Consider the following 19,338-nt stretch of genomic DNA (forward strand, 5'->3'; position numbering starts at 1 on the left):
CTCCGGACAACATCAACGCTGATTGGCTGTCAGCGCGGATGTCAGGGGGAGGTCGAAGGTCGCTTCATTTAGATTTTTCCAACTGGGTGCGAAGATACCGAGGCGACCGTTCGTGTCGTTCACGTCGCCCCGTTCGAGTCATTCGCAGCCGTCTCGTCTTTGCTTTCACTATGTATGTAATAAGGCATTCACGAATAGTGATTTTTAGTATTCGAATTATTCGACCTCAAAGTATTCGAATAGTCGAATATTCGACAGGACTGGCCAAACTGTCAAATATTATGTAAGCATGAGGCGAACATTGTGAAAATAGACGATCTACATGCTCACAACGCCTCGCGTTGCGAGGCGTTGTGAGCATGTAGATCTGCTATTTTCACAATATCTATCTTCGGAACCGAGTCACATTAAATGTAATAGCTACAATTCCAAGTGCTTGCCAGGGTTCTTATGACTTCCTGTCTAGCCTAGCTTTATAAACAATGAAGAAATATATTTTTTTTAAAGACAAAACATTAATAATAGAATAGTGACTTTGATATTTGAATATTCGAATATTTGGTGAATGCCCTAGTATGTAATCAAGCCACTCGAACTATCCAGGTTTGAACGCACCATAACAGTTACTGAGCAGACTGTCGGGCAAGTACAGGTCATGTTCTATTTGCCGAAGGTCATGCCCACTTAAAATGATAGGTATGATTTTAATTACAGCTCAATTTAACACTTATTTCTTTACTTAATGGGGCTTTGCAATACAAATACAACTCAGTACCTCCAAATCCAAATACCTACATACGTAGCTACATGTATGATTGAATATGTCTATGGTTTCACACTTGCTTAGAGAGATATCTTGTGTTCTGTGTATATAGACGGCTTAGCACTTGCCCGGTCGGGCAACCTGAAAGCAAACTTCACCTGCCCGAAAGTTTAATTTACCTGCCGGGGGCAGGTGGGCAAGCCTTAGTGTCAATGCCTGCATACTGTTATGTGCCAGCGTGTTGCGGTAAACCAGTGTCTTACATATTCTGAAGAAGCACTACTAAGTGGTTCTCAGATGTTTTATTTGCAAACCCGTAACCTTAATAGTTACTGAGCTGTTATTCGGGGCTAGCTATTTTTGTGATTCTCCTAATAGTATTGTCTGCTCATTTTGTTGTACTGTATGTCCGTGGCAAAAATGGAATTTTGAGAAAAATGTCCGCCCCAAGCCAACATGGCGATGACCCCTGTCCATCAGTAGAGTTTGCGCTGGGGGGAGGGGCTCTGGCGGTAGGGGCTCCGGTACCACAGGGCGGTGGGCAGGTTCTGACAGCCCTGGTACTGCCGCTTCATCTCGCCGTCCGTCAGAGGGGGCATGGCCTTGCAGGGCGCGCCTGCCAGCGTCACGTTCAGTAGCCCCGCCCACGGCTCCAGGAGGCGGGACATCCCCGGGCTCTGGATGGTGATTGGAGGAAACGGGAAGGATGGGGATTAGAGGACATTGGAGACGGGGGGAGAGAGGGAAAAGTATGTTTGTTATGAACATAATTCCATTCATTCACTGACGTAATACTTTCTGCTAAATGCTATGCATGACGCTTGTAGATCTGATGCTACGTATGACGCTTGTAGATCTGATGCTACCATTAGTTATGCCCTCTTTCCATGCCATACCTGAAGGCAGCATTCAAGAGAATCACCTTGTCAAATTCTGCAGTATCTAATGTTGAAAGAATTGCCCTCTCTGTGTAGAAATCCATGATGTTATGCCACAACTCAATCATGCACCGAAAATAGCAGACCTCCAAGCTCCAAGCTTGGAGGTCGGCTATTTTCGATATTTCCACCAAAAGGCCCTTTTAGACATTTCAGGCCCTGCCTCTCTGACATTCTCTGCACGTCCCTGTCTAAAGGGTCATGTGACTATTACCCTCCCCAGGCCAGAGGTCATGTGACCATGTCTCTTACCCTCCCCAGGTGCTCCAGCAGACAGCTGCGAGGCCTGATGGAGTCCCAGCTGCCCTCCTCCTCCTCCTCCTCCCAGGCCCGGTCCTGCTGGTTCTGCTGGTATCCCTGCTGGTTTGATTCAATACTGAGTTAGACATACATGTAAACAGTGACAGTGGTACAGCCAGACGTGGGGCTAAAAACATAACACAGACAGTGTTTCCAGTGTGGTCCTATGTATTCAATTCATCACTAAAGCATAAGAAAATAACACCAAAATACAAGTTAGTATCAACAGATATAAAACACTATATGGGCCCTATTTTTGTCCGTCATCCCTAAACTATTTTGCCACGTTTTACTATTTTGAAAAAATAAAAAATAAAGAACTTTAAAATAGCTGATCTACAAGCTCACAACATGTCGATGTATCGGCTATTTGAAGTAAAAAAAAAAAAAATCTAAATAGTAAAACAGATGGGTTTTCAGGCTGTTTTAAAGGAAGCCAGCGAGGACAACTTCGTTTTTTTTTCAACAAGGGTTCATATTTTAGATTTTAATAAGCGATTTATTTTCATTTACTGCTTTCTATTGTTATAGTGATTTTAGTATTTTGAATTCTTTGGCGAAATATGTATTTTTAGACACAATAAGCCGGCAATTTCTTTGTTACTATTTACACAAGCCCCCATAAGTCACATCTGCCCATGAAAGATTGAGGTGCATCTTGGTATTTATTTATTGTCTAAAAATACATAATTAGTGGCTAATTGGGGGGGGGGGGGGGGGGGGGGGCCATGCATGCAAATCAAAATCGTTAAAATCACAAAAACGATAGAAAGACATTTTAAACACATTTTAACACTCATCTTTTCTTTTCTCTAATGACTATCTAAAATATGAACCCTTGTTGTAAGAAAAACTAAGTTGTCCTTTAAGGGATGGGGGCAGAGCACAAGAAAGATCATTTACCCATGTTTGTTCCATGGGAGGGTGGTTCTGCTGGGCTATGGGACGGTCCCCCCGGGCAGGCCGGTCCCCCCGGTGGATCAGAACCACGTTGGGGTGTTTGTGGGAGGCCCGCAGCCTCCGCTCCAAAACCGAGCTGTAGCTCTGGTCCACAAACAGCAGGACCCGCGAGGCCCGGCACGGCCGCCAGGTCCGCCAGCAACTCACTGACTGAGTAGCGCTCCTTCAGGTCCGCCTACAGGGGGAGCCAGAAACAAGGGTTATTATTATATTAGTTTGGGGGCATTTTTCATTATTATTGCGACCGTAAGTCGCAATTAACTATGAAAACAGTCACATCTTGTCCGTATATCCGTATCTTGCCCGTAACGCCTCAATGTCTATTAGCCTAGCAAGCCCTGACACTGTGCTCATTCCTTCCCCTGTACTGTGGGAAGGAACGAGTGAGTGAATGCACAGTATCAGGCTGGCTTGCCAGGCTAATTGCGACAAAAGGTTGCAGTATACCATGAGAAATGTCGTAGCTTGTCTCTGTCTGTGTCAGTCCTTCAGTCAGTACACATTTTTACAGTCTATTGGTTCCTTGTCACTGTGACATCATTCTGACATCATGCTCTGATGTCACTGTGATGTAGGGGAACCACTCTTAACAAAATGGGTTTGCTGCTCTGACATCGGCTTCATGTCCCATATAGTCAACAATGTGATGTCAGAACATGCCCATATATGGGCATTCCCAGATCACACTTGCAAATTAATTACATCCTTGTCCTTTCTATGCCCATATATGGAGATACCTGTCCCGATGTCATCAATATTAAGGCAGGGTATATCTGGAAATGCCCATATTTGGTAATGCCCATATATGGGCAGGCATGTTCTGCCAATCTCAACAGGCACTGTTGAGATTGGGTAACTGGTCCGATATACATCACTGGCCAGATAGCCAAGGATTAAGGGCGAGGTCGCATATCGCCCTGAGGCGTCTTACTAGTAGTCTAGCTGTTGTCACATTGTTGACATTGTGACATAACATTGACATCACCCCATCAAAGATGAGGTGAAAGTCCTTTGTGCTGGCTGCTCTCAAGCTATACAACGAGACCTTGGACAACCTAGGACAACTGTTACCTAACTCAACTGGTACAAAAGTTGTACTGACTCTGACCTCTAAGTACTTTCCCAGGGAGGGTTGCTTGTGGCGTCTTGCTGTGTCAACCGTATTGCTTTTTTATTGTTTTATTCTTGATTTATTTGCACTGACTATGGACACTTATTGTTTGGCCCAGCACTATTGGGTTGTGTTGGTAGTATTGAGTACTATTAATGTGTTGGCATGGCGGTGAGATACTTGTGTTGCACTGCTAGCATTGACTGTTATGAACACTTTTGTTTGGCGCTGCATTGTTTAATTGTGCTTTAAGTATTGCTATTTGCGTGTGACGTGACACTTATGAGCGTTGAATGTTTTTTGGACACTTTGTGTATATATTCTTCTTTTATTGTGATAGCTTTTTTTGACACTTTATGTATATGTTATTATTAATTTTCTATTCCTTGCTTTTTTTGGACTGTTAACTTGTTGAGTGCCGATCCCGAACTAGTTCGGCTTTATTTCAATCCAATACAATTTTTTTTTTATTAATTGACTTACCCTGAGCTGCTTGTAGAGCCGTGGGTGGTCCTGGCTCGTCCTACGCTAGCCAGCTAGCCATTTTACATGGTCCGACGATATATTCCATTAAAAATGGTTTAAAATACATTTTTGAGACCCCCAATGTTCACCGAATGTTCAGCGCCGCTTCCGGAACGTAGTCCAGTGTGCCGATCCCGAATTAGTTCGTCTTTTTTAATGAAATGAATAAAATGATCCGAGGCCTTCTGAAGCCTGAGCCTTAATTTAAAATCCAGTGGTCCAAATCCTGGGGAAGCCATGCCGGCCGTGAGCCGCGAACGTAGTCGCGAATCGCCGCTGAATCCAATGAAACACCACATCTTTGAAGGGCCATATCTCTGGATTGTGTTTTTAGGGATGTGGCGCGAGGTTTATTTACGGCGAAATCGCCGAAAAATGATCTTTAAAATGACAAAATGGGAATAGCTATTCTGTTAGCATTATCATCCGGGACCTTTCCATGACGTGCACGAACGTGAGCACGCGCGTCACTGCAACGTGAGCCCCCGGATGCTAATGCAGTCCCCTATGGGAGAAAGTCTGGCATTCTATGGCGCCATCTAGGGGCTGGCACTGGAAGCTTTAACAATACTTTTTTTCTTTTTCTTACTTCTCTGTAACTTGTAACCTTAGAACTGATGTGCTGCCTCTGGGAAATAGATTTTCTCCCTTGGGATAATAAATCTAAAGATCAAACCCTGGATATCTGTGACATCACATTGTGACATCACATTCCGTCCTTGTCCCTTGTATGCCCATATATGCATGTAGGGTGATGATAGCTATGGATATGTGGCTCAGCCAATAAGGGAGCAGCATTATCTGTGATGTCACCACCAACCAACAGGTGTACTGAGACAATGTATTTAAGTAGAACTCGCTTCAAGGAGAAGGCTGACTTTACAGTTGGCATTTGTTCATAATTAATTACATTTTGTTTGGTTATTTGTTGGACTATTCTTTGGCCAGTCATGGCAGAAGGCATAACAAAAGGTGCGGAACAGCTGGCATTGGGAGAAGTGTATGTATCGGACAAAGAGGGCAGGGATCAGGATGGAGACGGAAGCGAGCAGAAGCCCTACAAGACCTCTCTGAAGGCTCTGCTGTTTGTTGGGAAGGAGCCTTTCCCGACCATCTACGTGGACTCGCAGAAGGAAGGAGAACGCTGGGCAGTTATTTCCAAGACCCAGATGAAGAACGTCAAGAAAGCCTTCAACCGCGAACAGCAGAAGACGGGTGCCAAAGATAAGAAGGAGGACGAGGACGCCGAGAGGAGAGAAAAGAACTTGGAAGACGCCAAGAAAATCGTCATCGAGATGGATCTGCCTGAACCACAAACGGTGAAGATCGGTCGCCTGGAACCCATGAGAGGCCAGAGAGTGAAAGTGTCTGGATGGGTTCATCGACTGAGGAGACAAGGAAAGAACCTGCTGTTTATCGTACTGAGAGATGGCACCGGTTTCCTCCAGTGTGTTCTGACCGATGACCTGTGCCAGTGTTACGATGCCTTGGTGCTGTCCACAGAGAGCACGGTGACTCTATACGGAACCGTAGCGCCCGTGCCAGAGGGCAAACAGGCTCCTGGCGGCCATGAGCTATACTGTGACTACTGGGAGCTGATTGGCTCGGCCCCGGCGGGCGGCACCGACAACCTGGTGAACGAGGATTCGGAAGTGGACGTGCAGCTGAACAACCGCCACATGATGATCCGAGGAGAGAGCATCTCCAAGATCCTCCGGGTGCGCTCAGCCGTCACGCAGTGCTTCAGGGACCACTTCTTCAGCCGCGGGTACTGTGAGGTCACCCCTCCCACCATGGTGCAGACCCAGGTGGAGGGCGGCTCCACCTTGTTCAAGTTCGACTACTTTGGAGAGGACGCGTACCTGACCCAGTCCTCCCAGCTCTACCTGGAGACCTGCATCCCCGCACTGGGCGACACCTTCTGCATCTCCCAGTCCTACCGCGCCGAGCAGTCCCGCACGCGCAGACACCTGTCCGAGTACACCCACGTCGAGGCCGAGTGTCCCTTTGTGACGTTTGACGACCTGCTGACCAGACTGGAGGACCTGGTGTGCGATGTGGTCCACCGCGTGCTCGAGTCCCCCGCCGGCTCCCTGGTCTATGATCTGAACCCAGACTTCAAGCCCCCCAAGAGACCCTTCAAGAGGATGAACTACACCGAAGCCATCGATTGGCTCAAAGAACACGACGTCAAAAAGGACGACGGCACAGGCAAATACTACGAGTTTGGAGATGACATCCCGGAGGCTCCGGAGAGGCTGATGACGGACAGCATCAACGAGACCATCCTGCTGTGCCGCTTCCCCGCCAAGATCAAGGCCTTCTACATGCAGCGCTGTGCGGATGACAGAAGCCTGACCGAATCGGTGGACGTGTTGATGCCCAACGTGGGCGAGATCGTCGGAGGCTCCATTCGTATCTGGGATGAGGAGGAGCTCCTGCAGGGGTACAAGAGAGAAGGAATCGACCCGACGCCCTACTACTGGTACACTGACCAGAGGAGGTACGGGACGTGTCCCCACGGCGGCTACGGCCTGGGTCTGGAGCGCTTCCTTACCTGGCTGCTCAACAGACACCACGTCAGAGACACGTGTCTGTACCCGCGCTTCATACAGCGCTGCCGACCATGAGCACTCTCACACACACACACACACACACACACACACATGCACGCACGTAAGCACGCACGCACGCACACACAAACACACCTGGCTGCTCATCAGCAGACACCACATCAGAGATGTGTCTGCCTATAACAGGGGTCTTCAACGTTTTCAGGCCAAGGACCCCTTAGTTGAGAGAAAGATGAAGCAGGGACCCCCACAACCTTTTCATAGATTCCATATAGTTTCATCTTTTGACAGCCCGATCATCAGCGTATTTTGGAATCATTTATGTCAATTTGTGTTTTCAGATATTTAACCACTTGAACTGTCAATACAAAAAACTTGACCCTTCACTCTGTATCAACTGCACGTGAAGGGCTCCCAAGGGAGTCTGCTCTGTGCCCCCTCTACACCAAAGCTCTTTGCCGAAAATAGCCGATCTACAAGCTCACAACGTTGTGAGCTTGTAAATCGGCTATTTTTGTCTAAAGTTCTCCGAATATGGACGCTAGGGTTCAAGTGGTTAATATAAAAAAGGGAAAAAAAAATCTATCACACAAAGATTGAAAGCGTTTTTTACTATGGTGAAATAAATTAAAACGCCCTCTTTCCGTGCCATACTCGAAGGCAGCATTCAGGAGAATTGCCTCGTCCAAACTCTCCTGAACTTGAAAGAATTGCCCTCTCTGTGTAGAAATCCATGCTGTTACACCAGTATCTCCAGTATTGACTTGATTATGCTTAGTTCAGTGTGGTATCGAGCACCTGCTATTTTTGATATTTTCACCAAAATGCCCTTTTAGAAATTTCAGCCCCTGCCTCTTTAACATTCGATGCATGTCCCTGCATTCACGCATGCAAGCACGCATGCACACACACACTTACTATCCCGTCGAGGTTGTGGTCCCACAGCAGCATGGTCCCGTCACAGCGCGTGGGACAGTTGAGGTAGAGCACCAGGGAGTCGGCACAGTGCTGCTTGTGACACACGTACCAGATGTGGTTCCGGACCACCGCTTTATCCAGAGCCGGGTACCAAGCTCCAACCTCTGAAAACACACACGCGCGCGCGCACGCACGCACGCACGCACGCACGCACGCACGCACGCACGCACGCACGCACGCACGCACGCACGCACGCACGCACACACACACACACACACACACACACACACACACACACACACACACACACACACACACACACACACACACACACACACACACACACACACACACACACACACACACACACACACACACACTCACACACACACTCACACACACACGCACATACACATACAACACACGCACATTCACACGCGCACACGCCACACAACACGACACACACGCAAACAGGTCAGTATCATTGTACTTTGTAGAGAAAGACGCGTGATTATGAATTCCACCAACGTTATAGGGTAGACCCGCCTCACCTGTGTCCTAATTGGCTGAGTTTTACTGAGGTTAGGGTTAAAGTTAGTTTATGTATAGTTTTACTGAGGTTAGGGTTAAAGTTAGTTTAGGTATAGTTTTACTGAGGTTAGGATTAAAGGGAAACTAGGTAACTTTAAGCCTATTTTATATAGCCTATATTATGTATACATGTATACTATATATATAGTCAAAAATATAGTTGTTTACTTCTATCAGCCAGTATATTGTTGTGCTGGGGTGTTTCCTTGCAGAAAGACACATCCCTCTGGCTGTATTTAGGTTCTATTCCACTGTTTATGTTGACATTCCACTGTTTATGTTGTCATTCATCCCTTGGAGGGATGTTTTTTGTCAGGGAGAGCTTGGCCAGAGCTCTTAATTGCTCCCTTTGAACTTCAAAGGGGTTGTGTTAGTGATCTCTCTAATCAATTAAAGCATCAAAGACAACGACCTGTTTGATGCCTGTCATAGAGTGGAGGGGAGGGGGGAGTGTGTTTGTATACAAACAGACTTGCCTAGTTCCCCTTAAAGTCAGGTTTAGGCATACGAGAACTATCAATCACAGCTGGATTTTCCTAGCACATCCGTAATAACTTTGGGAAGGGGAGTGTGATGAGTGTACCTGGGATGTGAGGGTTGTTTCCATGGTGATGTGTGTACCAGGGATGGGAGGGTTGCCATGGTGATGTGTGTACCAGGGATGGGAGGGTTGCCATGGTGATGTGTGTACCAGGGATGGGAGGGTTGTTTCCATGGTGATGTGTGTACCAGGGATGGGAGGGTTGTTTCCATGGTGATGTGTGTACCAGGGATGGGAGGGTTGCCATGGTGATGTGTGTTGTTTCCATGGTGATGGGAGTACCTGGGATGTGAGGGTTGTTTCCAGCGAGGAAGACGTGGATGTTCTCGGCGCGCAAACCGTTGCTCCTCAGCATGCTGTAGAAGCTCTGCAGCTTGACCACATGACTCTGAAAGGTCATGTGCTGCTGCCAGCCTCCTGCTCACACGCACGCACGCACGCACGCACGCACGTCCAAACAATAATCAACCCATTAATTCCACTTTGGTAACACACACACTATCCGATTTTCCATATTCCATCCTGATTGGCTAAGATTGGCTTCCAAAGTTTGCGCGATTGGTCCGTTTTGACGAAAATGCCTCAAATCAAGAACGCAGCTTGCGATTTGTGTGCAATTTTCTCCATCCGGTGGATTATTTTTCATTTCGCCCTAGAAAAGTATTTTAAGCGTGTGGTGGGAGACCAAGACTGCATCCAGTAAGTAAGCTATCAACTCCCCACTGATACCTTTGGTTTGGTGAGGGGCGAAACAGTTTTTGTTATTTTCGGACCAGACGAGACTGCTTTCCAGTTTTGCCAAGCCGGAGCGGAGGTAGAGGAACATAGCGTTAGGCGGGGAGAACACTCCTCTAACGCTATGGACCAGAGCTAGTCCTGAGACTGACCTCATGAATATTCATGAGGCACTTCCTGACCCAACCTCATGCATATTCATTAGGCACTTCCTGACCCAACTTAATGAATATTCATGAGGCGTGTCCTGACCTAACCTCATGAATATGGCAATCTTTTCAACCACAAATAATTACCTTTCTCATGAGGACCAGGAAAATGGTTCCTCAGAATTATACTATACTTGTAACACACACACACACACACACACACACACACACACACACACACACACACACACACACACACACACAGTGGTACCTGCCAACAACACAGCGTGGTCACATGTCTGGTAGAGTCGGCAGGAAAGGGGCGTGGCCACCGGCTGGGTCACGTGACATCGCCGGGTGTTCTTCCTGAGCTCACAGCCCTGATGCAAGCTGGGAGGAGGAGGAGCCAATGAGGGGAGGGGCCGCGGGCAGTCTGAGAACTCTGGGTGGTCTGGGTGAGAGAGACACCGAGAGAGAGAGAGAGAGAGAGAGAGAGAGAGAGAGAGAGAGAGAGAGAGAGAGAGAGAGAGAGAGAGATACCTTCCAGTGATTGACAACATATGTCCGAAGATCTTGGGGATTGGTGGATTGGTGAGCCTCACATGAGATTTCAGCCAACCAGACTAGAAAAGGGCCCATTAATGATCTCCAACACATCTATCTGTCTATCTATCTATCTATCTATCTATCTATCTATCTATCTATCTATCTATATAATGTCTTACCAAAACATCTCAGCCTCTGGGTCCGGTTCAGGTCAGCAACGCCCACAACCAGTGGCAGGAAGTGGACCTCACACAGGCCCCGTGTGGCCCCGCCCCTCATCGCCATGGTGACCAGACGCCCCGCCCCTCCCCTCTCTGTGGTTCCTCCCCCCATCGCCATGGTTACCAGACGCCCCGCCCCTCCCCTCTCTGGCCCCGCCCACAGGGAACAGCGCTTCATCTGGTTCTGACAGCGACCTTTCACTGCCAAGGTCACACACTCCTCACCTGAGAGTGAGACATTGTGAATGAATGAATGAGAGAGAGAGAGAGAGTGAGGGAGAGAGAGTGACAGAGAGAGAGAGATAGTGAGAGAGAGAGAGATAGTGAGAGAGAGGGGGGGGGGGGGGGGGGTGTTAGAAGCCCTCCCCCATCAAGTCACATGTTGACGTTTGGTCAAAAGACAGTGTTGTCTATGAGAGCGTGGCTGGACAGCTCATGAACAAAAAAAAAAGATTCTGAACGATAGAGACATATATAATCGCTCCAGGAATATAAAAGAAGACACATCACAGGTATTTTTACAATCACTTGCTTCTCGATGTGCACAGTACATATTAAAAATGTTGGGTCAAATGTTCAACCCTTTTGCTGGGTTGACACTGTTGGGTCAAAGGTTGGGTCAGTTTGACCAAACATTGGATTAAAAATACTTAAAATTAGTAAGCCATCTGTTGGGCTATGGATGGCCCGCCCACATCATCAGATAAAATGCATTGAGTTCATAACCCAAGTGTTGGTATAGGCTTTTGAATTCGAGTTTACCCAACACATGGTTCACTGCATTGCACCAATTTGGGTTAAAATAGACCCGCCCTCTCTGTCTATCAACACATTGGTTTGTGAATTGCACCACTATTGGGTTAAACTAAGTGGGTGGGCAGTTACCCAGCATGCAACTGTGCTCCCATACAGATATCTTTTACAAACTTTTCCATTATTTTATGGTTTTAGATAGAGAAAACAACATTGTATTGTAGATGATCGCAGTGGATGTAGCCCAGTCATAATCCCTAATTAAAAAATATATAAAAAAACATAGTTGCTTACAGAAACAGAAACCATGACTAAGATGGTCCAGACTGACACATACAAACAGGTTTGCTGTTCTTTTAATGTGAAGCACCACATAATCTGTTGTGTTCAAAGTTGTGATATAATGCCAAGACTAAATGCATAATTTACTCCGCATGCATTCTTCCTTGAGTAGATTAAGCATGAAAAATGTCATTGAAGAAAATGTAAAAAAAAATGAATAGATTTAATGTGAATGAGCGTACAATCCCAACAACAAGGTCACTTTTAAGACATTTTTGGGTGTTAGATTCCAACCCATCAGCAGTATCACATTAACCCAACAGCAAAGTCACTTTTAACCCATTACTTGGTTGTACAATCCCAACCCAACATGCTGGGTCACAGCCTTAACCCAACCCTGTTGGTCTGCAATAACCCATGTTGGGCTGGTCCAAAACAGTGTTACGTGTTGGGTTACATAAATAACCAACTTGGGTTGTTTTTGACCCAACAATTTTAAGAGTGTAATGTTATTGAGGCTGCTAGTTTCTGTCTCTGAGATATCGCGAGATTTGGATTCCAGACAGGGAATGGTGGAGAGTCTCGCGAAACTAGTTAGTTCATACTTCCTGTTCTGAGCTAGATAGATGTCATTATAATTCCTGGCCATTAAGCCCTTTGCACACAGGCGCGTTTAACCGCACGGATAAAACGGACAATATAATTTTTTGAAAAGAAAACAATGATTCTCTATGACCTTATGCACACCGGCTCCGAATTAGCCGTGCGACGAGTGGCTGCCGCCGTGCGTTTTTTTCTCGATCGAACCCAGTTCGATTCGTGCGTCTTGTCGCATGCGGTAAAAAACTCATCACTCCTTTTATGACTCCTTTTTGGATCCGCAGCGCCGATTCCGCACAGCCTTGCACACCAAATCCAATGCGTTTTATTCATGCCGCAAACGAAAGAAAACGCAACTGTCCTGTGTGCAAAGGGCTTTATACTTCCTGTTCTGACCCAGATAGATGCCCTCCATGTGGGCACATCTCTTCTTGGTGAGGTTGCGGTCCACATAGAAGACGGCCAGCGGGTGACCGAAGCTGTGCCCGGGGCTGGGGTCCAGGACCAGCACGGCGTCGTGACCAGTGGACCCGCCCCCCATCCCGCCAACGGGCGGCGGGTAGGAGTCCGGTAGAATGGCAACCACCTTGTCAGAGTCAACTGGAACCAATGAAACAACCGTTTAGATCAGAACTCAAATTAACCATTTAGGCCTAGAATTATTTAATGCTTTAACTATTGAAAAATAGCTGATATACAAGCTCACAGTGCGGCATTCGGTGCCGAGCTTTTAGATCTGCTATTTTTGAAAAATCATGATTTCTTTTGCTAGTGTTTGAATATATCTTTTTAAAAGCGAACATTTGTAACTCAAATATTTGCTTCTGGGTGGTCCCTGGAACAACATATTTCGAGATGGGGGGTCTCCGGCCAAATACACTGAATTAGAAGAAGGATTTAGAAGACATTTATAGAATCGGGTGAAAGATATTCAAAGACTTGCACAAATGTTCACGATAAAAATAAAAATAAATAGCAGATCTACAAGTTTGCAGCGTGGCACTCGGTGCCGTGCTGTGAGCTTGTATATCTGCTATTTTTTAATAGTTAATAGTGATCAGGCTGCTTCATATCACCTGACAGGGGGAGGTTTCCCCGGTAGGACGTAGCGTATAGTCTATCTACTTACATTATATGGAGCTAATAGAATCTATCTAGAGTGTACATGTATAAGTACCAGGGTATGAGACATAGACGGCCACCCCGGACATGTGCAGGTGGGCTAGCCGCCTGCAGGAGGCACCCTCCTCACGGCACACAGTCCTCTTCAGGTACTGGAAGCCTGTCTGGACCCACCTCTCCAACCGACCCTGAGCGCCACCTACTGCTGGGCAATGGAACAAAAATACAGCAATATTTGTAGTTCAATTGATTAACCCTTAAGTTCTGTTCAGATTCACTACACCTTCGTTCTGTTCGGGTCAATTTGACCCGGGGGATATTTGGTTTTAAAAAAACAACACTAATATATTTTAGAAAATTTAACTTACATTTTTAACTTAACAAATCATCATGATACATTGACTTTGACTCAATACCAAACAATTCATATGATATATATGGTAAATGTTTGCATTTCTGCTTTGCTATATCACTTTAAACACTGAAAGAGCTAGGCGTTTTTACCGATTTAGCTGAAATTCATGTAAAAAAACTACTTTATTTAATACTGGGCAATATTGCTCATGCTTATAGGAAAAGATTAAAATCAGACAATGTTTTTATGAACTTTTTTTTTTCAACATGCCCGTTAATTGAATACTTGTGGTTCAAGAACAGGACATCATTCTCACATAGAGCTGAACACACATGTGAACACACATGAACGTCACATATGAATATACACTTGAACGTATGCACTAGGCCAGAGGTTTTCAAACACTTTGGACTCAGGGCACCCCTGTAAACAACATTTTCATCCACAGCATCCCTGAATTACAGTGTTACTTTACAGCACCTTGTGTTTATGTAAAATAATGTAAAGTTTCCCCTAAGATACAGTACAGTCACAAGGAAAACTTCAGATAAGTGAGGGGTGAGGGTGAGGAGGGGAGGGGTGAGGAGGAGAGGGGGTGAAGGGTGTGTGTGTGTGTGTGGGGGGGGGGGGGGGGGGGGGGGTGAGGGTGATAGGAGGGGGGAGGAGGGGGGAAGGAGGTAACTGTGTGTCTGTGTTAGTATACATGCTTTCTTGTATTTCTGTGCATCTGGGATGGCGGGGGGTGGTGGGAGGGAGGTGGGGTTAGGTTGGGGGGTTTGGAGGGGAGGGGGTAAGGGTGAGGTGAGGGGGGGTGGAAGGGGTGGAAGGGGTTAGGGGGTGTTTGTGTATCTGTGTTTGTACATGATTCCTTGTATTTCTGTGCATCAGGGGAGGGGGGGTTAGGTGTGTGTGGGGGGAGGTGTGTGTGTGTGTGTGTGTGTGTGTGTGTGTGTGTGTGTGTGTGTGTGTGTGTGGGGGGGGGGTAGGGTTTGGAATGGGACTTCGGAAGGGGGTGTTAGAAGTGGGGGTGACTGTGTGTCTGTGTTTTGGCATAATACTGTGTATTTCTGTGCATCTGTGCTTCCGGGTCAAAATGACCCGAACAGCACTTAAGGTTCAAAAAGGGGGGTGTAGCATGGGTGTAGTTCAAAAATATGTTTTTACATGTTCATCTCAGAAGAATCTTTAAGGCCAGTGAGTTTCAGGTGGAAAAAAATTAAACTTTTTTTTTCAAATGAAAATGTAAAGCGGGTCAAAATGACCGGAAACAGAACTTAAGGGTTAACCGAGAAGTCATTTTTTATAGTCTATAGCCATACAGGCAAAATGAAAACACGCACACACACACACACACACACACACACACACACACACACACACACACACACACACACACACACACACACACTGGAAAACGGTCACACATGATTAGAACACAAACCTGATTAGAACCACTCTTCTTGCATCTTTGTTAACCACTTAAACCAAAGCAACCGCATTGTGGGGCAGGCTTTCCCCACAATCAGAGAAAAGACCCTATTATTGAGTGGCTCTACTCCAAGCCTGACTGAACTTCTCACCTCTCAGGGCTCGAACACACTGCCTGACTTTTTGAGCCCATTATGCTGCCGCTCTCCGTGTGTGTGTGTGTGTGTGTGTGTGTGTGTGTGCACATTCTGAGACAGAATGAAAATCATTTGCGTCCTGCCTTGCTGCACGCACATATGACGGCCACGTGAGCCTTTCACGTTTTCGTTGGACATTGGAATAAAAACAAATGTTGGCTATATGTCTCGGGTCTAGATTGCATCCTGGTGAAATATCTGGCAGTGTGTAATCCCTTGTCGGTGATCAATCTCATAGTGTCAAAACCACAACGATATTATGACAGCCGATTTCAAGAAAGACACTTGTGTAGTGTGAAATACTCTAACGATCCAATAATCGCCGACCACTTAAATATCGTACTGTGTCCGAGCCTTAATGGAGATTCCAGCCACCCATCTGGGCACGTCCACATATCAGGCTCGTAAGCCTGCGAAACACCCCTGCCTATAGCAGCATTAATTCCTTACCTTTGAACTTTCACACTTGAGCAGTTAATGTGAGTGTCAACAAAATAACATTCTTCCTGCATTTAGGTCTGTCCCATAGGTTTCTGCGTATCACTGCTAGGTGAGAGTACACGTACAGCAGTGCTGAACCATGAACCTGTATTGAACCCTTGAGCTTGTGACCCCACAAAGGCATAATGCCTCTTCGGTCAGAGACCTAACGCCTCTTCCGTGTTATTCTCTTAATATGGGAGTGGATGGGGGTCAATGCATCTGTCTGTACCCTGCCCTTTTTTCAGCTTTCTAATTAATCGTTGCATGCAAAAAATAATGTTTATTGTCATGATTCCTCACAAGCCGGGGTGGCTTTGTCAGAGGCTTAAAAGACATCTAAAAATACTTTATGAAATGTCTATGGATAAAATGCATGGGGAAAACACTTCCGACACCAGAGTGAGGGAGGGGTGGGGCTTAAACTGTGATGCTCTATTGGCAGGGTAGGCTGCGCTCGGCGCCAATCGCTACATCAAGTTTTCAAACAGTTGTGCAGTGGAGTAAAAATAACTAGGCCTATTTGCCTCTGAGAAGTAATGGAGTCAATAAGAGTGTTGAAAATTGTATATACTCAAGTAATGTAAAATTCCTCAACATTGTACTTAACTACAGTACTTGAGTAAATGTACTTAGTTACTTTACACCACTGACCAGGAGTAGGAGGACCATCGGTCTTGGACCCATGGCTGGGGGGACCAGCGGTCTTGGTCCCACGGCTGGGGGGACCAGCGGTCTTGGTCCCATGGCTGGGGGGACCAGAGGTCTTGGTCCCACAGCCACAGGGACAGAGGAGCAGTTGGATCCACAGCAGGAAACACATGAGGCAGCTGACAGACGCTGAGTGGAGCCGCATCGTAGCTCCAGATGCTAATGTAGCTCCACCGTAGCTCCAGATGATAATGTAGCTCCACCGTAGCTCCAGATGCTAATGTAGCTCCAGATGCTAATCTAGCTCCAGATGCTAACCGTAGCTCCAGATGCTAATGGAGCTCCGCAAACCGTAGCTCCAGTTGCTAACTGTAGCTCCAGATTCTAACTGGTCCGTAACACAACACTAAAGTCGGACCCTTATCTTTTATTATTTTAGGTTATGGGGGAGAACGAATTGTTTTAGGGTTAGGAGAGATTATTAAAGAGCATAATGGGATTTTATGGCCGCAGAATTTTAACGCACAAAACAATTTGAGAAAACATTCAATCAAGCCCAGGAAAATGGCGGGAATAACTATGACTCTCTTCTTACCAAATAAGTCGTAAGAAGGTATTTGTTGAGCAAATATGTGGTATAAGACAATAAATACATCTTTTTCCAGGAGGAAAGATGTCTGTGTCCGACTCCTAGTCTTGGTATCCGACTAGTTTGTTGCACCATATATGTATATATAGGCTACGGTATATTGTCCAAATATGTAGCCCTATGTAGATATATATTATTATGTTGTTATTATTATGTTGTCTGTTCTTTTCTGGGTCTAGTCCAGTTGTCCTTGTTCTGAAAGAAAGAAAGAAAGAAAGAAAGAAAAGGATTCCAACGTAAAAACAACAAAAATGAAATAAAGAAGAAATGTTGACAATGTAAAGCCTGGAAATGAAGACCTTAAATATTGAATGAATCTAAGAATCATTCCAAACACAAGGTGTTGCAGGTCTGTATGTCTGTATGTCTACTGTTACCGTCACTCTGAGAGAAGAATGCAGTGTAAGCATTTTGCAGACCCTGTTAAGTGCCTTACAGAAGGGACGCGGTTGACGCCGGCTTTTTAGCTTGTATCAGCGGGGATCGCGCCGCGGTGGAGACACAAGTTCAATCGCTCAGCCAGTAAACGCCAGACGATTATTACTGTTACTATCCCTCTGACAGCAGAATAGGCATTTAGCAGACAATGTTAATCCAGAGACATTTACAGTAAACAAAGGTAAACACGATAACATGAATAGAAATATCATCTAGGATCATAGGTAAACCAAGAACCCAGGGGTCATCAATACATCCGTACACGAGCACATGTTTCCGTGGAAAGACTTGGTCTCGTCCGTGGCAATTTCTATTTATAATGTTAATTATTTTGATCATACTACGCCCATTTAGCCTACTGAATGTCAAATCTCCAGGATTTTCTCAAAAATATGTACGTACTGTATGACCCTGGTTTACTACGACACTATGGACCATTATGAGTCGACTAGTACTAGTGGTTCTCAAACGTGTTATTTCCAAGGATCCACATAACTTTGAGAGGGTAAAAATGGGTCCATTTGGTTCCATTTGTACACTCTCAGAGTTGACCCCCAAAATAATCATATTTAACTACGAGTTGAGGCATTACATTTTGTATAAAACAGTTCTATTGTGAAAATAGCAGATCTACATGCTCACAATGCCTCGCGTTGTGACACAATGCCTCGTGTTGTGAGGCGTTGTGAGCATGTAGATCGGCTATTATCACAATTTCTGCCTCTAATATTTGACAATTTGGCCAATGTTTAATTTGTCATTTTAAAAGTATTAAAGTGTCCTTACATTGTTTGCCACTTTAGAAATGTGCAGATACCCTCTATACACAAACTTTGTCAGTTTGCACCAGAGTAATACATTTACTTAGAAATGCAATGAAAAGGGATAATACCCACTGACCACACCATATTTTTATTTATTTTTTATCTGGTCTCGCTGTCTTGACTTGGTCTCGACCCCCATTGGTCTTGGTCTCGACTTGGACTCGATCCCCTCCCGCACTCGGTCTTGACTTGGACTCGCTTTAGGTGGACTCTACTAGACTACTAGAGTATGTTTACTGTTACCTTCCATCATTATGACAGTGATCATCGCTATAGAGCAGCAGTTCCCAAACCTTACGTATGCCCTTCTACCGCCAAAGCCTGACACTTAATTTATAGCAGTATTTTCAAATGTTTTAACTTTAATCAAATAATAAGGAGACTTTACAAAATGTACAATAGGCCTGTTGAGCTCACAAATTCAAAAAGTGACGGGGAATAATAGTAATATGAAGTGAAAATGACTGTGCTCACGAACCCAAGATTAACCATAAGCTGTCAATAATAGCAGCGGTTATTAAAGAAATTTTAACACCAGTAATGTATTAACAATTGACCATAGGCTATGGCTATCATAGCAGCAGTTATAGAATGAATTAAAGTTATAGCAGTTAAAGAATGGTATTAATGGACAAGATTTATATAGTGCTTTTCTCCACAAACACACATAACCCAATGAATTATAGCC

General features: G+C 45.5%; 1 protein-coding gene across 1 annotated transcript; it reads left to right on the forward strand.

The window, feature by feature from the left end:
• Positions 1-5,547: 5,547 nt before the first annotated feature.
• Positions 5,548-7,227, forward strand: LOC308307737 (asparagine--tRNA ligase, cytoplasmic-like; the record flags this gene model as incomplete). The annotated part of the gene is made up of 1 exon (XM_080753012.1): positions 5,548-7,227. One exon carries the CDS (start codon positions 5,548-5,550, stop codon positions 7,225-7,227), a length of 1,680 nt encoding a protein of 559 aa, XP_080609138.1.
• Positions 7,228-19,338: the final 12,111 nt, after the last annotated feature.

Source organism: Nannobrachium achirus (assembly GCF_963921795.1).
Source record: "Nannobrachium achirus genome assembly, chromosome: 22".
Taxonomy (NCBI): Eukaryota; Metazoa; Chordata; class Actinopteri; order Myctophiformes; family Myctophidae; genus Nannobrachium; species Nannobrachium achirus.